General features: G+C 41.7%; 1 protein-coding gene across 1 annotated transcript in view; it reads right to left on the reverse strand.

Moving 5' to 3' along the window:
- The window catches only part of T265_05495 (hypothetical protein), a gene marked incomplete at both ends in the record, with an annotated part of 25417 nt that extends 2222 nt beyond the window's left edge, over positions 1-23195 (reverse strand). The window contains 5 exons of the mRNA XM_009170517.1: positions 250-717; positions 5823-6375; positions 13681-14151; positions 21439-21972; positions 23114-23195. Coding sequence (XP_009168781.1) covers positions 250-717; positions 5823-6375; positions 13681-14151; positions 21439-21972; positions 23114-23195 — 2108 coding nt within the window. The remainder of the gene's footprint in view (positions 1-249; positions 718-5822; positions 6376-13680; positions 14152-21438; positions 21973-23113) is intronic.
- Positions 23196-23925: the final 730 nt, after the last annotated feature.

Consider the following 23925-nt stretch of genomic DNA (forward strand, 5'->3'; position numbering starts at 1 on the left):
AATCGATGTCTGGAACCATCGCACTCGGCGAGACACAACGCCATTCGAATGGTATACACAATCTACCAACATCAATCCGTTCGATTGCATCAGTGTCTCATTCGGCAGTACCACTTTCAGTTCCTAGGAATGCGGCACGTTCTGTAAATGCAAATGATGTTTTCTGCTGAAACGAATTTTTAAAACGTCATGAGACCCATTTCGAGTGGAAATAATTTTGGTATAATTTCAAGCGATTGAGCGAACTACATGGGTAGATGTGTCCCACGAAGTATGCGATCAACAGAATTCAATACAGTCGAAACAACTTTCTCGAGCTTTCTGGTTCGCTTCAAATGTAGTATAACATCCTCCAAGACGTATTCAGCATTCCTCACTGTGTTGACCAGGGTTCTCAGTTTACCGTAGCTACACGGATAGTCAGGTTGGGGATCCCCGTCCGAATCCTCGTTGAGTACGACGGTGTCCGGGTTTTCAAGTATTATATCGACGTTTGACCTCCATCGTTCCGCATGCTGTATCGGCCGTCTTGGGTTGTGTATGCTAGGGCTTCGTGAATCAGCTCCATTTGCGTCCCCGTTTGAAGGTAGAATTTGTTCTGAATTGTTGGCCGAGGAGTTTGCAGAAACCTCCTTTGTGGCCTCGAAATTCTCAGGGATGGTTTCTCTTTGCTCGGCATTTTCGCTCACAGTTGCAGGTAATACGGTTTGTTCGTTCCTAGGCGACTCATTCGAATTGTGAACAATGTATCCACGTGGGTGCTTTTTGCGTCGGCTGGCTTCAGTTCAGTTAGTTCAAATAATTTGGCCAAAGTTTTGTATATTGATCTAGAAGCGCGAGACTGAGGTGGGCTCAAAATACGCGTGAAGAAATCGCAGCTGAATGACTTGAATTTACCAAGCCACTTGGGATCCGACAACCACCCGGACATTTGGACACTTCCGGTTTGCCATTGGCAGTGAACGATTAAAGTCCCACTGTTCGCTTTCAAAACCCTGTTCCAGTCTCAGAAATTGTGAGTGCTTTCTACACACATATGTCACGTAGCGCAGTATGCACCTACGATTCCAATTGGAATGAGATACTCAGGGAATCCAGAAAATGCGAGAATGCTCCCTTGCTGCATTCGCCGCATTTAAAGAACTCAACTTGCCAGAAATTTGGTCTTAGGTTTGCTGCGCTCTACGTTTGCGCTGGAAAATTGCTGTCGCTATGTACCGATAATCCTCAGAGATCGTTTAAAGGTCAAGGTTCCAACCATGGTGATGCTAACGTGACTTTTGCGACGGTTTAAATGTGACCATTCGGTTGCATTATTTGGACAATATTGTCCAAGCCAATAATAGCTCTTGGTTTGGCCGCAGTTAATTTCATTGAAATCCATCTATAGAACCACTGACACAACAAGCTGGCAGGAACAAATCAACCAGGCCCTCTCGAAATCCATAAACCACAGCCTAGATTAAACCACTCACAAGGTTGCCGAAAAATTTTCGACTGCAACCCTTCTTCAGCTACCTTTTGAGATTCGTTTAAGCCTCTCGTGAAAACCAAATCGATTTCTCGAAACATTAGATGGTTCACTATCGAAATCGGCCTGAGCACTAACTTTGTCCTGAAAAATCAGGTAGACACGTGATTGAGATCGCTCACCATCCCACAAGACGTGTTCATGCGTTGGATGGCAAGAAGGTGTTTCACAAAACAACAAGCAGTCCGTTGTCGGTTCACTATCCAATCAGAACTCAGGATGTGCGAAAGCACTGATGTGTGTGTAACTAAGTAACTTTTTTACACAATGTCTTTGTTGAATATTCTGTTACTATTTATGCGCTCATATCTTGAGAAAACGATACTGCAAAGCGTTTGCAAATGTTGCTGAAAGCGAATGATTGTCGTTAAATAGGAGAAGTGCGGTTGGCAGGCCACTTAGAACAAGCCCCGTGGGAAGATCCGGTCTGAAAAACTGAGAAACTCACCCAGAACTTGTGTACATACAAGTCCACCCAAAATTGTCACGGCGTACAGGTGCATTCTATAGGAGTCGGTCACTCGAATCAGGATGCTCAATTACACTGTCCCAACTTTATACATTTTGTCACAGCGGAATTCTTTTGATGTTTATTATCAACAGACTGTAACATTTCTGGTCGAAATGAGAAAGCAGACCATCAAACTGGGGTGCTTAAATCATGAAGAGTTTCTTTAGATCGGGAGGTGTTAATGACCCTAATCGGATGAGTTTGTGCAACACACACTATCTAGCTGGAAATGTAACATGCGCCCAATTGAGACATTGCTCACTTTTTCCTTCAATGTGAGTGGTCCTTACTCCATCCATCATCAGACGGCAAAGCATGGGGCATTATTCATTTTATTTGTGTATGACCGTGCCAAATCACGCCACCTATCGTGGTTGTATTCCCATGTTCAGCTAGGCACGAATCAACCTCGATTGATTCGACCGACTGATTACTTCACTTGTATGGAGCGACTGATTTAGGAGCATCTGTAGCACTCATCTCATTTTATGGGAAGCATTCCATCCTATGCTCTAGTGGATAACCGGGGAGCAACTCAATGCGGGATCAACTGTCATTCTCCAAAGTACATTTGCGATACTAAGCCGATCCTGCGTAAATGAGTCAGAATGCGAAATCTCTTAGCGACACAGTGAGCAAATAAGATCCAGGTGGGCATGTTTTTTTTTAAATTTCAATGTAATAACTTGCCTCACTTAAAACTAGGAACACTCAGGTTGTGTGCACTAATTATGCTAAGGAATTTTTCGCTAAAAATCTAAGAGTATCTGACCCTTCAATGAAAATTTGAGCTTATCTCGGAAGGAAGGATTCGACTGGTCAAAGGAAACTGAGTTCCACTGGCGAAGTTTTGGACTAGGGATACACGGTTAAAGCAAAATTATTGATTTGGTACCTGCTCTCTTGAGGGCACATTTTCCGGTGATCCATATGAATTCATGAACTGCTATGAACGAGTGAGCTTTTCGCTGCTTTGGTTTGCTCATTCAGTACGCGACCTCTGTGGCCAAAGCTTATATATATACTTTGCGTACAACAAATGGCTGCGGTGGACACATCAAACGCTGGTCGCGATGATGTGCGCGAAGAACGGACGTGATTCCGCTCTTCTCAAATTTATACGTGTTGGAAATTATTAAATTTGGGACTTTTGCTTTATAAACAATGTTTGCTCTAATGCAACGTATTCTCTTCCGTTATCCTCGTAGCTGATTATCGCCAAATCACTTTTTAACAACTTTGACCCCATTTCTACTAAAGATCAGTTGCTATTGAATGGTCAAAATTTTATTAGGTTAGTATTCTGGAGTGCACTTTTGTCTTATTATAGGTCATATGGTTTCCTGAAAAGAAATGCGGACCAGATGATCTTCAAAGTGCCACTAGGAATTATTCTACATGGATCGGACCGTTCAGATAGACCTCAATTTTCGTTTCTTATGAAATATCTGCTATCATGAAGGGATCTGAATTGACTCTACTCACTTTTTAATTCCAACGCGACAATCTTTATATTACGTCGAAATTTCGTAGTTCCTCTGTCCTCATTGCTAATTAAAGTTAAAGACATTATCACTGATTCTGGTTTTCTTTCTGTTCACATATCCTGGCGGTTCGGTCGTGGAAGACTTGTCAACCTGTGAGAGTTTTTGATCCTGGAGACCCATTCTGTTCCCGTACTTCTTTTTGTTGGCTATTTTCAATGAATGGAACGATTCGCTTATCGAAATAATTGTGGTGAAGTTTTCCTCCAATAAATTTCATTTAAATTCACATTAATCCTGAATGCTTCTGGGTGTCCGCAGGAATTCTGGATTTTCGGAAGTTCAGTTCATCTGGATGTTAGGTGCATCGCTTATCAAATACTGTTCACTCAGTCTCCACGCATCCACCTGCACCGTGAATTAGGTCCGCGTTATCCAAGAACACATTGCTTGTCTAACAATCTCGACCACAGTGACTACGTGTTCATTTTTCGTGAGGCTGTGATTATGCGTCCTGAGAAGCGTTAGAGCCGAAGACGCATTCTAATACCAATATCTTTAACCCATGCATACGCTGCTCTGCTCGTATTTTGCAATCGTACCATCTTACTTCTCCTCGATTTTACGGTATTTTGTCTGTGCTGTTCAGCATGGTAGAGTTTGGTTTAGATCCCGATATATTTCTAATTTGCGAGCAACCAAACTCCGACGTTTGCTGATTCGAACTCGCCTCGATTTCGTTNAATGTGAACGAGTCAATCTGTAGTGCTGTTCTGACTAACGGGAATCCTGGCAGTGTTTATATTCTTGTGTGATGAATTCCTATCAGGTGCTATGTTTCTATGAGTCAGCAATGGTCTGTCAGTATAACGCAACACTTGATCTTTCGTTGACTATTTGAAACTTCCAATTTCATGGAGCATGCTGTATATTTCCTTCACAACTCTAAGGAATGTGAGAAACGCAGAGGTTATATTTCTTAAACTTCACTTCCCACATGCAAGTCTTCGACTGTATCGGCAGCGAAAGAATAACCGATCATATAGAGCGATACTAAATTCTACTACCCCTTCCTGTCTGCAGGTACAAGCTACTGTTTCAACACTTGGACACGCCTGAGAGAAGAGTAATCGCAATCAGGGTTTCTGCTCAAATGAAGCCAATGTTTGCTTCACGCTGCGCTACTGTTCTGACGACGTCTATGATGGCCAGTGATATTTTAGAGAATAATGAAACAATTTGTTCTCGATATATGTGGCAAATGTATAAAAATAAAGCATACGATTAATGGAATTCAACATATTCGCAATGGTCTCCTCGAGGTTTCTGATCCACTCCAAATGTAATGCGGCGGGCTTCAACATCAGTCGGTACAAGTTAGATAAGGTTATTTGATTTCGGAATAATGAGTGAGATGTTTGATCTTCATGTGAGGCCACTCCATGTTCCAGATCAGGAATGCACCGAAATTATACGTAATAATTTGGCCCACGAGGCTGCCACATCCCAAATCTACATGACGAAGCTTTTGGGTGTTAAGATGCCGCTAGGATGTTTCATTCAGTCACATCTGGTGAATTTATGGAATGCACGATTTCAACTGCGAATTGGTGAAAACGTCAGCATTGCTAACCCGTCGTTCTGACGCCTTGCTGCAGTATTTTTTGTCAGAATTATATGAACCACGGAATCCAGTGTTTAATGATATGCATATAAATCACCGTTCATGGTTGGAATTTGCACATCAATTCCATATTGAAATGTTGATTCCTTTCTTTGTCCTATTGTTAAAGCCCTCGAAATTGCAAACATAAAGCCCCGTTGAACAAAATCCCCTCCAAAGTGTCTGGTGTCATTGAATCTCTGAATAAACCCAATATGGAGACAAAATGCCAGCTAAGCAATACGCATGCAGCAATCAAAATTAAGCCTGGGTTTCAGTTGGTGAGATGCATTATCAGATAACCCAATATCTACGCCTAAAGTTCACTGACTATCACCCTATGTAGCCTTTCTACGAAACAGGCGAGTGGTTAATTTGCCAAAAATCGATGTCTGGAACCATCGCATTCCGCGAGACACAAGGTCATTCTAGTCATATACACAATCTACCAACATCAATCCGTTCGATTGCATCAGTGTCTCAATCGGCAATACCATTTTTGAGTTCCAAGCAATGCGGCACGTTCTGTAAATGCAAATGATGTTTTCTGCTGAAACGAATTTTTAAAACGTCATGAGACCCATTTCAAGTGGAAATAATTCTGGTATAATTTCAAGTGATCGAGCGAACTACATGGGTAGATGTGTCCCACGAAGTATGCGATCAACAGAATTCAATACGGCCGAAACAACTTTCTCGAGCTTTCTGGTTCGCTTCAAATGTAGTATAACATCCTCCAAGACGTATTCAGCATTCCTCACAGTGTTGACCAGGGTTCTCAGTTTACCGTAGCTACACGGACAGCCAGGATGGAGATCCCCGTCCGAATCCTCGTTGAGTACGACGGGGTCCGGGTTTTCAAGTAATATATCGACGTTTGACCTCCATCGTTCCGCATGCTGTATCGGCCATCTTGGGTTGTGTATGCTAGGGCTTCGTGAATCAGCCCCATTTGCGTCCCCGTTTGAGGGTACAATTTGTTCTGAATTATTGACCGAGGGGTTTGCAGACACCTCCTTTGTGGCCTCGAAATTCTCAGGGATGGTTTCTTCTTGCTCAGCATTTTTGCTCACAGCTGCTTGCGATACGGTTAGTTCGTCCACAGGAAGCTCATTCGACTTGTGAACAACTGTATCCGCGTGGAGGCCAGTGTGAGGCTTTTGGAAGATTTTCGGTTGAGGGTTGCCTGTAAAACCAGTGGGGATCATCTTTGTGAGCGATACTGTGTAAAAACATTTTCACTCGAAAAAGCGAGCGTCAAAACCACGGTCATCTTGATTCATTGTCAGGAATATATGATGGGATATATTTTATGACTCAATAATTTGCAATAGCCTGTGCTAGGCAGCTATATCACGAGCCTCATTCAGGAGAAACGTCCACAAAACGATCACAGATGAATTGTTTAACTACACCTGAAATTATTCTGATCGTGCTTAGTGATCATCAGAAATGCCTGTTTCAGGAAACTCCCGCAGGGCATCATGCAACGAGATGCAAGCTTTTGGACTGGCCCATATATCATGTAGGCGCAGCACGCGGATGTAAATTCAGTTTGGGATAGACACTCAGGAATTCCGAAATCTGTAAGCGTGCTACTTCTGTGCATTTCAGCTTGCAGGAACTCAGCCTTCAAGAAAGTTGCACTTAGGGTTGCGGAATTCTACGCTCACGTTGGAAAGCTGCTGCTATTATATACTGGAAATTACCAGATGACTACGGATGAATACTCAATCGGTTCCAAGCGGTTTTCAACTGATTGAAATGCTAGGTGCTTAACTGTCGAAACCAGAAGGGATCACCAACTTCCTCCAGAACAACCAAGCAGACACGTGACTGAGATCGACCGCTATGCCAGACGAGCTGTTCATACGTTATTCTGTCAAGTAGTAAGATCGTGCTTCGCAATATAACAGGGAGACCTTCGTCTGTCCTTTGTTAAATCATAACTTGAAATGCGCGAAAGCACTGCCATGTGTGAAATCAAGCATTCTTCTACACAATGTCTCTGTCTGACAAAGGCGCTGTTGCTATGATATGGCATGACAATGATATCCAAGACCCGTAAAATGTTGCTGAGTACGCCTGAGTCATAACAAATATGAAGATTTTCTGGCTCAAGGAATGCGGTTTGCAAGCAACGCAAAACAAGCTTCGTGGAGAGATCCCGTCTAAAGGAAACTGGCAAACTCACCCAAAACTTGTGAACATACAAGTCCGCCCAATATCGTCAGGACGTACAGGTGCATTCTGTCGGAGTCGGTGACTCGAATGATGATGTTCAATTACCCAATCACAACTTTATACATTTTGTCGCATCGGAATTCTTTTGATGTTTATTACCAAACGGACTGTAACGTTTCCGGTCGAAATGCGCAAGTAGACGGTCAAATCGTGACTAATTTATTTGATCGAAAGTTGTTAATGACCCAACTCGGATGTCTTTTTTCAAAGCACGCTATCCATCTGGAACTGTATCTTGGAACAAATTGAGACTGCTCAATTTTTCCTTCAATGTAAATGGTTCTCAATCCATCCATCATCAGACGGCAAAACATGGAGCATTATCCATTTTCTTTGTGTATGATCAGGCGAACTCACGCATACATTGCTCAGCATTTGCGAAGAACTGACTCCCGTTGTTTGCAACCGTACTTTCCTATTTTCCTTTGATTTGGTGGTTTTCCGTCTGCTGTGTTCAGCATGGCAGAGTTTGGTTTATATCCCCATATATATTTCCAATTTGCGAGCAACTGATCCGGGACGTTTGCTGATTCGAACTCGCCTTGATTTCGTTTCCATGATCATTGCTCATTGATTGTTCGCTATCTGGTTCACAGGAACTTGTCATTCTTCCATGATGCCTGTATTACTACCATCGAATTCGTTGCGTTTACCATCCAACTCCTCGAGCTATCCCGATGATGCCTCGTTCTGCTTGGACTAATTTCGTATTTCATTCTATGCTGGGTTTCACTGTGACATCATGGATGTCCGGATGATTGGAAGCATTCATGCCTTTTCGTGGGTAGCATCAAATAAGTTTGTGAAGAATATAGCCTAAATTTTTTCGTGCAACTGACCCTAAATTTTTACCGAGGAGGACAAGTAAAGCAACGCTTAACTGTTGGAGAAAATAAACTACACATTGTGACATAGGCTAATCAAGCATTTGTTCTGTAATCGCGCACTCAAGACATGGCAATCTGGGTTTGCCCTGGTGTCTTCGCTTGGAACTAGTTCAATGTAACTGTTGGGCGAATATTTTCACAAGAGTTCGGAGGGAATTCACACGGAGACTCGAAAATGCAACTCTGAGCGTTTTCTCTGTAAACCACATGTTTCGTGTGGCGCAAAGGTATTTTAATGCAGAAACCATTATTCTGAAAGCACGCAGTTTGATTGTGACAATACTCAATTAAGCAGCCGCATTGCAAATTTGAGTGTCAAAACCGACTTCTGTAAATTTCAACTACGCGGAAGGATTACATTTTTAGGTGTGTGCGATGCAAATAGGTCTGGAGGTCTTTCTTGCTTTTGCAATTAACTACTGCGTTCTTTTAGATGTAATGAGTATCCCTCATCGCACTTATGAAGGCTCCTAATTCCTTGAACTTAGACCGATATTTGGGGATCTTTTCTTCTTGGACATCCTCAGGTGGACACTCGAATGGTGGGCGTCTAGCTATCCAAGTTAAAGCTTGTTTCCGCCTTCTCGCAGGCTCTTCAGAGTCGTCTGTGTGATACATACTGGTGCTTTGTAAATAAGATGCATCCGACCTTGGGAGTGAGGATTTCGTTTTGTAGACAATTTTAACATAGCATCAATGATTCCAGTGTTGTATGCTGCTCCCTGATTGATGATGTAATCATCCATATTCGCAACCGCAGGTGATTCAGTTTTTTAGTCATAGGTAATTCGTAGGAACTGCGGGTAGCCTCCTTTGAGCTGAACCTAGTTTGGCCGCTTTGAAAGCGGCGGATTTGTGAGTCGCCTGAAAAATCAATACGTTGTTTAGATCAGCTTTTTCTTCGTCAAAGCAACGATGAAATATATGACCACCTTGAGCCATTTCTGCAAGTGTTTGAATAGGTATATTTTGGAACGCACGTATGAAGCACTCTACTTGGCGGAGTGGTGATGTATTTAAAGGAATCATCGTTTTTTGAGCCCTTTGCTACAATAAGTCAAATATTTCCCGTTCTTGGTCGAATTTTATCATTTGAGTAAAGTGGCTGACGGTGCACCCCAGTGCGAACGCTCGCCAGTTGATGAAATTGCGAGACATTTGCTGAGCAGCAGTTGTGCATGGGACCATACTTGTTGGTAATTATTATTGTTATTATTATTATTAATTTATCGACAGCTTTGGTATTTTATGGAGTTTACTTAGTTATTAAAAAATCATAACAGCGTGTTGTATAGGTTGTTGTAATCCGACGTTCCGATAACCGTGGTGCTCAAACGTTTTAACACTCTTCGAGCCGAATTCGGCCCGTCGCTTCTAAAGTTTGTGAAGCATTCACTTTTGATCTTTTGAACTGACGTCCTTAACAAGCCCTTCTGCTAAAAAATAATGCAGGTTACATTTCAAGATTCATTTTTCTCTGTCCTCCCTCAAGCTACATCGCCTGAACTCTGCAAGTTTTTTATTGTTTCCTCTTCCTTTGCAACTAGCCACGGTTTAAAAAGCACTCCGTACTTTCTCATCCTTTGTGTTTCTTGTTACTGTATCACCAAATAACACCTCCATAATTTTTGCGCTTACGCCAACATAAACTCACTCCTCAATTGAAAGGTTTGACCTGAACAGGACGAAAGGAATAGTCGATCGTGTACTTTGACTAAAGCTCCATTCCCGTCTTAGTTTCAAGCACTGCATACGTGCTGGAAATTACACACCCTGTGCTATATACCATGGGTTTCACTAAACAAGATCTGTTTGGACATCAAACATTTGGCATGGCATCTTGCGAGCGAATAACTATGTTTGACGCCTTCAGCTCAACGCACTTAAACGACAAACAGCTGAAGTCTTTCAGAAGCCACTCGTCACAATTGGTCAGTTTCAATCCTATATTCTATTCTGCCGTTTCAAAATGATGGTCAGAAGCGTTTATTTAAAATATAGTCCACAATCATAAGACAACACGACGCACCGACATATTGTGTACTGTGCCCTAATCTGGTAGGCAGTCACGTCGTTCCGAGAATATGGAACTGAACGTTGGAGTGCGCGGTTTAGCAATTCCACTCGTCAACATTCCTATCGTTCTTTCTAAATAGTCGACTTATACAATTCGAATAACCCAACAAATCTAGTGATCTTCGTTTGATGACTGACCTGGAATGAAGTAGAGGATACATTTCCTTAGGATGCGCACATATCACTGGTCACGGAAACCACCCGGAGATTGAATGCACGCCGAAAATTGCTGAATTTAAGTGGATGATATTCTATCATATCGGACGTCAACACGGAGACAGAATTATAGATCTCATAAGTTTTACGAGGTAAGTAAACCCAACTTCTTTCGATTCAACATTTTTGGGTTTGGCTGAACCTGTTTCCTCTTGGATCACCAAAAGTAGGATCAGGTTTTCTGGTAGCTTTACATCATGAGAAATTTCCCACCTCAGGTTTCTGCTTTCCTGTTTTGGTAGGCAAGATTATTAACTCCGAAATGGTAAGCACAGCTGCACCACCGGCACACTACCCCGACTCATTAATGAAGTGTGTTGCTGGGTTCGGATGAGTGGCGGAATCCTGTATTGGATATCAACCACAAGGAACAATTAGAGATGCCATGGTTCAGAGCTTGGTTTATACAAGTACTGAGCAGTTTGCCATGTTGTGTGAGCGTGATCATTTTGAGGAACTTTTGTTCTCAAACGTCTGTGTTTATGATTCTATAGACACGATTGTTTTATGGCAGGCTTTGAAAATTTTCTGATGCTGAAGACATTCCTAATGTTGGCGTGCCCCTCCCGAAAGAACGCACGAATATCTTTACTAGGAACGATGTGATTACGTGACTGTTTTGAGAAATTCATGCCTACTTTACACGCAGTAAATTCGCGATCGACTTATTTGAATGAACAGTGCACGACTCGCGCGCGATTCGCGATGACTCCCATTATCACTGCCAGAGAGAAAACGTAATCGCATACGGCGTTATCGTGGTCGATGCGAAGTAATTCGTTGAAACCCACGGTACTCCTCAAAGCAGCACATTTCCGTTGACAGTAGATTCAATTTCAGCTTTGAATAAACCCTTTGTCGGATGATAGATTTTGTTATCTGTATGTGAATGAGGATTAATGGTGAAGGGGAGCAGCGATGCTGCCTACCATCGAATAAGGACAGGTTAGAAAAGGTCGGCCCAAAAAACCGCACACTCCGATCGCCCAACGGTTGACAGTGACCGCCGGCGCATTATCCACTACGGTCGAAATACCCTTAAAACCAAACAATCCGGTGCGGCTCGAAAGGCACCTGCTGTGCGCAGCTGCATCAGGAGTGAGACAGTAATACCCTACTTCCTGCACCCTCGGGCCATGCCGGCCCCCTACAGCCAAGTAGGTAAGATTATTGAGTCATTGAATCATCGCAATGAACTAAAAATCGCGTTCTGAGCTTTTTCAGGATGTACCGAATAGTAATTCAGAGACATACCGATATCTGATGGACCGAACATACTTCGCAGTCAATAATAACCGCAAACTACGGTTTGGTTCTGAACCCCAGTAACTTGCCCATCTGATTAGGACATAACGAAACACGTGAGGAATTTCGCGTCCAGTCCATTTTGCCAAGGTTCGACCCAGTGCGAGGGAAGGCGTGAGGAACAGAACACCGCTAGCTCCGCACAGAGTCCAGGGCTTACCGGACAACTGGGATTTTGAAACTAAATACAGCACGTAGTCTGTGCTCAATAGATGTGGCTGGAAATTCGCTCAAGAACATTATGCGATTAGAATACAACTTTGTCGCGCGCACGTCCTTTTATTATGATCGCAGTATTCAAGGCTAATTGTTTCTCGCACCCGAAACGACTAGCAGTCAAGAAGGAACTGGTAGAATCGTCCATTCATTTTCCTTCAAGGTGCTCCGAATTTTTAATTGCACCGCTTGAACATTCCGTTACTAAATATTATATGCAAAAAAGAAACATTTTTTCACAAATAGGGGAGTTTTTCTTGACTCCCAGAAGTGCACACGCATTCAACCGAAGACTAAATTCAGAGCTCTCGATAGTGAAGCTCGAGTTGGTTAGGTATGGGAAGAAAATAAAATATCAAATAATACTAGATCAGTTTTTATGAATAGGTCAGTATGTCCGGCCCAATCAGTTCTGTCGGATCATATATTTATCAATTCACCTGGCGAAACTATTAATCGTCTCAACTGCAGTCAGTTGACAGAAATGCGGCAAGGACGCTTTATTTCCTTCCTCGTATTGGGTCCCCGTGTGTTGCCTTCTAGTCGGACTATTCGTGATGTGTTCCACTTCGATCGAGTTTTGTCAGACACGGCAGGCAAATTACCACAAGGTGACCGTATTCAAATGAAATTAAATTACTTCACGACAAGTCAGGGTGGTTTTGAAAAACGTCATCCATCATGATCCAGAAGCACCAATCGGATGCTTCATTGTACATAAGCAATACGTCGAAATGGACTGATGATATGAAATAAATGACTGTAAAAGTACATACAAGTTTTCCCAGCCATGACGCAACAGCCAATACACTGGCCTGTTTTTTTGTGGTTCAACATGGACTGAGTATTCCGGAAAATAAACTAGTCTACGATATCTGCTGTTTTTTGGTGGCTCACCACAATCAGAGTTGTGTTCATGCGATGTTTCAGTGCCGAATCACGTCCATGTGAACTCGCGTAGCAACTTAGCCAAATTTCTAATGCTCTATGTTTTCGAATGGAGCGTGAACCAATTGACCAGTATTTTTGAAAGGCTGGAAGATGTTGAAGAGCTACTCTGCTCTGTTACTTTTTATTTTGATGACAAAATCAAAAAAACCTGCATCAGTTATTCTGAAAGCATCTTGGTTAGGAACCATTGCTGAAGTAAATTTCGAGAGACAAAAGAACTGCCGATATCATTGTGATTACTGCGGTACCATCGCAGACCTCTCTATGCAACAGTAATTTCTTACTAAATGAAAACAGTTGGAGACTGAGGGCGTTCAGAACGTGACAAGCAATGTGCTTGATTCACTCTGGTTGTTTCCATTATTGCTCCATCAGAGAGCTACATTTTTCGGTATAATGCAATGCGATTGGTCTTGAAAATGCAAAAACTGTAATGCGTCACTATTTTTGAGTTTTCTTGGTAAACACAAGCTTTCGGAACATCAGTTATGAAAATCAGTTCAAATGAGAATAGTTCCGTGCAACACCAAGTGGGTGGAACTGCTACATGAGCGCACTTTTCCCACGAAGCAATCGGTCGATGGAGCTCAACGTACTTGAAACGAATTCCTCGAGTTTTCGTGTTCGCCTCAAATAGAGCAACACGTCCTCCAAGACGTATTCAGCGTTCCTCAACGACTTCACGAGGGTTCTCAACTTACTGTAGGTACACGGACATCCAGATGGCTTTCCCACATCAGGGTCGTTGGATGGAATGTCGGTTGTGGGTGGCTTTCCTAAAACCTCGAACTTCGGTCTCCATATTTTTACACGATCTATGTTGTCTCCTGAATTTTTATTACCCGGTTTTTGGGAATCAGCTTTGTGTGTGTTTGGGGTTGAGGATTTATTTTGTTTCATGGAACTGACATCCGCATTTGTGGTTTTGTCTTTCAGTTTTGGGCTTTCATCCCCTGAATTTGGCAAACCGTTTTTTTCGTTCGCAGAGGACTCGCCCGAGATGTGTATAATTTTGTTCGAGTGCAAGTCAATTTGGTCCTTTTTGAAGTGTTTCAGTTGAGGGTTGCCTGTAAGTCAAATACGGAGAAGCTTTGAAGATGTTACTCTACAGAGGACAATTTTTCACTCAGGTAGGCGATACTAAAACATAAAGTTACAATGACCTATATCTCTACGTGTGTCAAAATAGAGTGTGTGTAGAATAGAGGTATTTAGAGTCATTCTACGAAACAAAATTCTATCAGTAACCCCAGAGTTGAGAAACGCATACAGATATAGATCATAATAATTCGGGGTACACCAAAGCATCACCTCCTGTCCACCGTAGTTTTCGCGCCAAATGCTGCCTTCAATGAGTTGCATAGATCTCGACTAACATTTGGTATAATTTTATGCACTGGAACTGGACGTATTCAAAAGGTGCTGAACTGTATGGGAGTAGAAATTCCCGGGGACAACCAATAAAACAAAATTTTCTTCACCGCCTTTGTGAATATTTTTGGACATCGACTGCCTGGGTTGGAGGAGTGACGCTCATCAAACGCCATTCCTGTCGCAGGAATCATACATTATCCGCATACGTTGAAGCACAGTTACGTATCCAATAAAAATGAAAGACTTGCAGAAAGCACAGTCTCTACTTCGAATCACTGAAGCTTTCAAGAACACAGATTACTAGGTGTTCCCCCATTGTAGTCAATCACCACATAAATTTTCGAAGCCCAGGTTTTAACCAGATTGATAATAATTCTCTAGACAGGCTTTTTTGCACGACGTTTTATAGCGTTGTTTTTGGGATCATTCAATGTTTTATTCATAACTATATTTTTCAACACTAATTGATATCGTTTTGGTCATTGCTGGTTTCTTGTTAACCAGAAAAAGCGATCTAAAAAGACGCTGGCAGACAGTACGGATCGACGAGTCCTTCTAGAACACTTGAACTGGTGTAATTCTATACAGTATCTTCACGGAATGATCACGTAATTAAACACTCCATTTGAAAATGCTTCGGAAAACGCTTGGGACTCATTAAATATAAGCGCTTTGCACGTGAAGTATAAATCACAAATCAAACTGCAAAACTCACCCAGAACTTGTGAGCAGAGCAGCCCTCCAAAAATCGTCACGACGCACAGGTTCATCTTGTCGCAATCGATGATTACAGTTGGAGTAATTCATCCAAACAACACAACTTTATAGGTTTTGGTAGAGCGGAATTCATCTAGTTTTTATTATCAACAGCTTGTAACGTTTTCGGCTGAGAAGCTGAATATTTTTTTGAATGTGAAATGTTTCACCGAATTCAATCTAGTGAGTTTCCATGACACATATTCTCAAGTTCGAAGATGGCATGCAACGAATTCCAGTTCGCAGTTTTTATGCAATCTGTTACTGTGCAGTTTTAATTTTGCAAACTAACCTGTAAATTTTGCACCTTATCTCACACAAAAAAATGACACAAGTCTAACTTGTACATGGCTGTGTAGATTCTGAGTTGTTTTTTTGGTTCTTGGGTTTCAATAGAAAAGTGATAGCTTTTGGATTTCGAATTGAATGAGCTGGTCGACACGGGGTCCACAACTCGGATGACTCAAACGATTCAACCCGAAACCTGTCCTTATGAGTCTCACGTCGCTCAACAATGGGCAATTGAGTGTGGAGCACTCATCGTCCTCGTATCGATTATTGCCAGGAATCTTGTGCCATCTGTTACTAGAGCGCCGAGAATGGCTTGGCTGCCAAGACCAAATTGTGCGTGACGTTTAAGTTAACCCAACTAGACAATGTGGAATACTCCTTTGCATGATTCAACATATCCTCCTCCGAATTTCTTTTTGTCACATTAAGCAAACTCTGAGCAATTCAGTCAAAAATGCAAAAATCTGGCCATGAAACAATGTGTAGTTGTGAATAAGCTTCCACGGCTCAAATTAAATAAAATAAGAAGATGCTGGCGACGTGTAATGCTTTTGGCAAAATTTCAGCAAAAATGCATTTATAAATATTCCACCGGGTTGCAGTTTTCATGCCAACATTTTTTGTTTAAAATTCAGGAGGACCTAACCTTCAAGGAGACATTGGACTTCTTTTTCATAAAGGGAAATACTCATAAGGTTGCTGGAAACTCTTCGACAGTCCACGACCGGTTTCGCCCTTCTTGGGACTCATCTGCTACGTGCAGTCCTTGAGTTTCCGTCAATCTTACGTTCTAGTTGAACCCAAATTGGACTGTTTTCGAGAAATACACTCATTTGCAAATCAAGTTGGTTTTCACGAGGGACCCAACGGAATTTCTCGTTTATGATATTCTACAACTGAATGTGCTGCACACAGGCCGTCTCATAATTCAGTTGGCACTATATTCCGAGATATTGAGTATATTTTCATAAAGAAAACTACTCATAAACCAGAGATTCAGTTAGGTCTCTCGTGAAAGACATTGGGCTTCTTCGAAATAGGATTAGCTGGCTAGTTGAGTTCAACTCTGCTACGTTGGGCAAAAAGTCTGCAAACGATTTGGTGGCTCCCCGTGGATCATTTTGAACAACTAGGTTGTTCGCTTTTCGTTGGAATCAATTATTTCACGTCACTCCTTGTTTTAGCTTCCGGTATTTATACGGGGGATAAGTTAGTTCCAAGATTCAACCGAATCACTCTACAACTATATTGCCTTATGCGACATCACGATGTGATTACCCACACTCACCGTGCTAAGCTAATGGTCACAGAAACATAATGTGAGTACCAAAGCGTACGTTTAACAAGCTATTATGGGGCGAATGTATGAAGATGTCAGTTGTGTGCCAAGAGCATCCAAACCAAAATTTCACATAGCTTTGTGTCAGTTTACCGTAAAATTGGGTGGTTATTCCTGTTTCTTTAGAGGCATTTGCCGGCTTATTCGGAAGTTGTTGCAGTTAACGAAACTACTGAGTGGATACTGTGTGACAACAAGTACAATTTTCCGAGTTTCGGGTGCATATAAACTGGTTGTGAGAAATATTTGATAGTAAATTTTGAAACAAACGTTCTACGTTCTCTGGTCGCTAATTTATTGTATAAAGAGGAGTTAGTTAAGCGATATATATTCATGACGGTACACTTGGTGTAATTTATTGATAGTGTCCGGGTAAATCACACTATGTTGCACACTTTGCAAACTTACTGCAAATTAGTGATAAATGGTTTAAGTGTTTCGAGCGACAAGTAGTTAATCGCTTACTAATGCTTCCCGAATTGTATAACCGTGTGTGTGTTGGGTAACAAAAGTTTTGCTAACCTGATAGACGGGCAGCAGTTCGGCGCACCGGATGCAACTTGTATTTACAGGTCTGTGATTTCCTAAATTTATGCTTTTAAACTGATATCATTAAGACACTCGGAGATAACAGTTCAAGAGTGGCGTATCGTTTTTTTTCCGCCCACTTGTCTTGAAAGGCAATTAATAGTAGCCGGTACATTGTTCCCCGTCATTCTTTTCAAATGGTAGTGAATTAAAACTCAATTTTGTCTTAAAGTAGGCGCTCAGTTGCATAACAGTTGATAGAAATACGCTTACATGGGGCTCTTAACAGCTTGACATGCACAAATAATGGACCTGACAGCTCCCTGTCAAACCAAATCACCATCCGCGCTTTTCAAGTCTGTGACTTTCCCGTTTTCCTTTGCTGGAAACCACGATTTGCGAAAAGTTCTTCCGTTGTATTTCATGCAATTCATTAGAAAACGCGTTCCTCGTTTAAACACGCTTGAAAAAACGAACCAAATTGCCGATTGAAAGCTGTGACAATACTAGAATCAAAGAAATGGCCCGTCGTGTACTTTGAATTTAGTATGGACCACACGTTCTTGTGGAAAAAATGGGAAATCAGTCTAGCTCCGAGATGACATGCAATGCTTCTGGTAAAACTCCGCTTGAGTGAAGCCCGTATTCGTCTTTAACGTGAGACTACTGATAGTATCCAGCAGGGTCATACCCGGGGCCTTCATTCCAACCTAAATTATTAAGCGATATTTGGTAGTGCCGTTGGCATTGCGGTCGAATACAGTTTAAGATAGAACCATTGACCCCGGTTGTTGACGTTAACTGTCGGACACCAAGTGTTCCGTCAAATTTTTGGTTGTTGGACCAATCCTCCATGTTACTGGTCGGTGACGGAAGTTTGGTCATTCAGCCATGGAGTTTCTGGACAGCTAAATTCACACTTTGAGTATTCTTGCACATCTTACGTTCATCTACTGTGACATAGTTTATGGGTCGGGAGACATTTATTGGGTAAGAACTTAATTTTTCCACAACTGGACTAGCTTTCTAGTATGACAAATAGGATCCTATGTGGCTTATCTGTTTTTCGATCGTGCTACTTAGAGAACGCCTGGTGAAATTCATAGGTTTTTGAGATGGTGGCATCACCCGAGTGTTGCATATAATAAGCATGATGGCGGGTAAATCGTGGTCGAATGAACAGTGATCAGCTGCATACGGGAAGCCCAGCTTCGAAACACATTAGACAGTTATATTGAACACTGGAGCGTTGGCGTTTAGAGCAGGACGAAACAGCTCAGGCTCTGGTGGATCTCTAAAGCAAAACATCACCAAAATTCGCTTCTGTCCGGGATGATCCTACATCATCTGCTGGAAATCTAAATGTCGAAATTTTCATACAAACGTCATTTTGAATAATATGTTAAGACCTAATAACACTGTTTCAGCCGATGACCAAGATCCAATTAACCCATTTTGAAGTACAGTGTCCAACTCCACGGTGGGTGCTGATTCACAGAACCAATAAAGCTGTTCTAAGGTTTTAAACGAATCGGGAAATAATACTCGATGGTCATTCTCTTTGACTGGATAGAAGCTCAAAATAGTTTTTCGGACCGCTATTATTCCACAAACAAATAGTCCGTCAAAATATTCTTCGACTGTAGGAACAAATAACTTTTGTGTACCCCTTCCAAGCGGATAATTTGGATGTGGGAATTATTCACCTACCGCAAACGCACTTTTGGTTTTTCATCTGAACAAACGCAGCGAGTTTTTCAAATGGAATAATTATCAGTTGGTCGAAAAATAGAAGAAGCGACAAACATGATTCACCGTGCAACTTATCATGAAATGTGAAAAATGCTGGTGATCGTTATTGGAGTTTTTCTAATTTAATGGATTTTAATTGGAAGGCCTTCACGCAAACTCATCATGATCCCCCACCTCACCTGGATGTTGATGCACGTGTTTTTGCCTCAGATGAGCTATACTTCTCTAGCAGAATTATTGGTATTATTATTACAAATATGTATACTATTCTGAACAGATTTTCACGTAAAATGAGCGAAGTAAGGTGGTGTGATCAACTGAATGGTGTAGAATATCACAAACGCGACATAACGCAGAAGTGAGAATGAACCATTGTATAAAGCAGGCACACAGTTCGAGGGGGTTATCTAACCACTTTGAGTCATTTACTAACTGTGAGTGCCACTCCAATTGTGTAATCCACCCATTAGAAACAAGCGAAAACTAGCGACATAAGGAGATACGCGTCTGTCGGTTTTCCTGTAGCCTCCTCATGTATTAAACTGAATTGTATTGCAACCCAGGTTTCGTTCTCATCCAGGAGTGCCTGGCGATATATTAGGGCCACAACAATAATTGGGCATTATTTCTCAGCTTATATTCTTGTGCCTTCCTGAGAGGTTACTAGTCGGGAGACGTGGTGTATGACGAAACGTGCACGTAATAGGACCATCTTTCATGACTGATATCTAGGATTGGGCGGGATTGAACTATTTGGTTTTCATGAAACACTCCAAGAAAAATAAAAAGAACGCATGGTGACACATACAGGATATATTCTGCGTTGAGATGTTTTATACGTGTACATCGACTGCGATTGAGAATCACCCTTTAAAGGATATCTACTTGCTTATGTCGGAGGCTTGGTGTGTTTGGTTTAGTCGGGATGCCCCAGTGTCACGCAAAATTCGATTAATGGCCAGCAAGCCATGGTCGGAAGGATAGAAGCTACGTGATTAGTAGAATTTCCCGATTACTTATCACATCCACTTGCACCGTTAATTGGACTCGCCTTATCATAAAGCCGATTGTTTTTTATACAAAGAACAGTCACCTCCCCCGTGGCTAAGTGTACATTTTATGAGATTATGTATCGTGAGAAACAACTTAGCCACAGACGCATTCAGAAAGCAATATCTTCACTCCATGCACACACTCCTGGGAATTTTCGCAGAATTAACACACGGATTTTGCAACTATAATACATTAGTTTTCTTCGATTCAATGGCGTTAAGTCTGTTGCGGTTAGCATGCTGGAGTTTGGGTTGTATCCTAAGAGTTTGCTGTTTAGAACTTGCCTCGAATAGGTTCGCGGTGAAACGAGCATTGTGTATTTAGAATCCCCCTGCCTTTCGACATAGTTTCTTTCTGTTTATAGCAATTTTCGCTGCACGAGTCACTAATTTTGGAGAGTTCTTGATGTTAGTTTGCTTTTGTCGTTTACTGCGTAAAACATAAGCATGAGTGAATCTTTCACGGGTTATGAATCGATCATAGCTGATCCACACATCATTTCACTAGAAAATTGTTCGGATTCGTCTCCATGACCAGGTTAGATCATTGACTGTTTGACAGACACATGTTTCTCTTCCGTGACACCCAGGATGTCATCACCGAATTTGTTGCCCTTACCATCCTCCCTCTCCAGCTACTGCTTGCACTACTTTCAAATTTCGTTTCGTCATTAAGTCAACAATTTGAATCGAATGTATTGCCGACATTGTTTGTGTCACTAAAACGGTTCACCAACCAGTAACTTCTAACAAGCTTTCAAAGAAAACTGTCAAAAATTGTCAGCTATTCAAGATGTGCCAACTTGAGCTTTCTTCGATGTCATTGCCTGGATCCGGTTTGTCGAAACTTTTCGGAAAGTAGTTATGAATCCGTGTTCTCCGTGAAAGGAATCTAAAAGACGAATGATAAGTGCTGAGCGAATACTCACAGTGTGATAAATCCCATAGAGTTTTTTGAATAATGCTTGTACGCCTGAGCCCACTTTCACTCTAAGTACCACATTTTATGAATCCCACGGTTATTCCAATGCAGGGCACATTATACTGACTTCATTCTGGGTGTTTGTGATAACGTACCACTTGTCAGCCCCGTTGTACTGTTTATCCCAGCCTGATGCATTTTGCAAATGTAAGCCCATTACTTTGGAAATAAACAACCCTGTTCGTGTTTTCAAAATGAAAATATGAATAAATTTCAAATAACGCAGGCTTTTAGAAAATCCCAAGTATGTCGGACAATTACACATGCAGACATGTGCCACGAAGTGTGCGATCCATAGAGTCCAATAGATTCGAGATGGTTTTCTCAAGCCCTCTGGTACGCTTCAAAAACAGCAGTGTGTCTTCTAAGACGTACTCAGCCTTTTCCAATACGTTCATTATGACTCTCAATTCTTTGTAGGTGCAGGGACATTTAAGAGTCGGTTTAGAAAGACCGTCGGCTTGTGTACGTTTACGCGGCTTGCGGAAACTCCGCTTCCATCCTATCGCAGGCTCGGCGGAGTTTTTTGTGTGACGAGTACTGATGCTTTGTAAATTAGATGCATCCGGTTTCGGGGGTGAGAATTTAGTTTTTCCTTGGGAACCAGCAAAAAAATGCGCAGACAATTTTGAAGCAGGATCATTGGCTTCAGCGGTATGCTCTTCATCTTCCAGATCGGCGTTGTGAACATCCGTATTCGCAACACCATGTGATTGGGTTTCTTCATTTAAAGATGATTCCTTTGAATTGTGGATAACTTCTTTCGAGTTCAAGCCAGCTTGATCGCTTCGAAGAGAATCAAGTTGAGGATTACCTGGGAAACGAAACGAACAATGCTTGCACAAAATAATACAGTGGAGATTTAATTTTACTTATCAAAACAATGATAATTCATTTTGCTGAGTATGGGATGAAAATAATTTTTTAAAAATTGATCTAATTATGAGAAGCTTTGCAATTTTAACGATAGGTTTTACCTGTTGTTTAATTCAATTCGCGCTGAAAAGTATAGAAATTCTTAGGTGATTTTTTGTCTCTTGTATGTATCTCTCACAAAACCTTCGTGCCAAGAACTTGTGATTCCCGTGTCAGCTGAGCATTTCAGTATTGACGGAATTTTCAGTGAAATATAGAATAATGTTACAAATCGCAACCTGAATGCAATCTCACAGGATTTCGTAATGTGGATCTGGCAGCTGAGTGACTTTGTCGTATCATGCAAATTGCATCCAATAACAACAGAAGGGACAACTCTTCAGTGGCAGCGTAACGTGAAGTTGGGACTTCAAATGTTTCGGACACTTGGCCGTTGGCTAAAATTATCCTTCACTGGTGGTTGTCTAAACATGAACTGGTCCGGTCCATCAATACGCAGATGCATCATCAATTTGCAATTCAGACACATAAACTCCATACACAATGCGGAATCGCATCTTTGTACCAGTTTATTTGTAGTTTTACTGACAATGCGCAAGTAAGATACAACTACATCACTTTTGTGAGATGTAAGAACCCTTCCGGAACGCAAAATAAAATGATGCACTAGATGGGTCACTATAGCGCTAAGTCGAAACCAACATTGTGTCCCTCAAAAATCGCCAGTTACATGAATGTGAAAGTTCACTATTCACATTCCTGCAACTCGTTTAGCATTCTATTGCATAAAAAGAACGTGATTCAGAAATCTGTTAGGAGTCTGTTGAAACAGTGCTCATAAAAACATCTGAGGCGTCAGTGAGCCAAGCTTCCATTGTTGTGATCAAGTAAGTGTTTCACACAGTGTCCCTAAGCTGCTCAGTCACTAGTAACGCAAGCATTTCTGGAAAAGAAAACTGACGAAGTGCAATTATGTAACTCAGGAAAATGTCGCTTAAAATGCTTTCAGATCGGTTTGCAAGCAGCATGAAACTTAGCCTATGGAACGATCTGGTCGTAAGGTAAACTGGCAAACCTACCAAAAACTTGTGAACATAGCAGTCCACCTAAAATCGTTACGACGAACAGGTGCATCTCGTTGGGTTGGATGAGCACAATCATAGAAGATCTATTCAACCTTAGAACTTTATAGGTTATGTCGGAGCGGAACACGTTTGATGTTCATCGTCAGTGAACTGTATCGTTTACGGGTGAATTGTGAATTCGGACAATCGACTTGGTGGTCTAGTGTTTTGAGTGCAAGCTGTCCCACTGACTCGAATCTAGTGAATTTACGCAACATACGTTTTTGAACTACGAAGATAAAATGCACCAAATCTTAGTTTTCGTGTGCCAAGGCTTTAGTTCATCTGTAATCTAATACATGAGGTTTACCCAATACAATCCCATTCAGCCTTGCTCACTGAAACGTGAGCAACGTGAACTTTGTGACACAAGTGAGGATGTAGCAGCAAATCTGTGAAGCCCCGGAAATTTTGTCTAGCTCTTTAGGGAAGGGTGACACCCCCATTAAAAGTGTACCGCTTGCTGGCACGGAGGTAGCCTGTAGGGGAAACGCTTTGACCAAGACCCAGACTAACGGGTTGATTGGAGTCATTAGCATAGCTGACACAATTAACCGACTCATGTATGAACTGTTTTTGTTTGAAAAAAAATACTTGGGTGATAAATTAATCTGAAATACGTCCAAATTTTAATTCTGGAGTACAATAAAGCGCCGAATTACGCGTTGCAGTTACCCTACCCGAAATGTCTGATGAAGCGCTGCATGACGTACCGAGTGTTACGATACCAAAGTGGTTTTCCATCTGCTGTGCATTGCTTTTATTGG

This window comes from Opisthorchis viverrini (genome assembly GCF_000715545.1).
Source record: "Opisthorchis viverrini unplaced genomic scaffold opera_v5_110, whole genome shotgun sequence".
Classification (NCBI taxonomy): Eukaryota; Metazoa; Platyhelminthes; class Trematoda; order Opisthorchiida; family Opisthorchiidae; genus Opisthorchis; species Opisthorchis viverrini.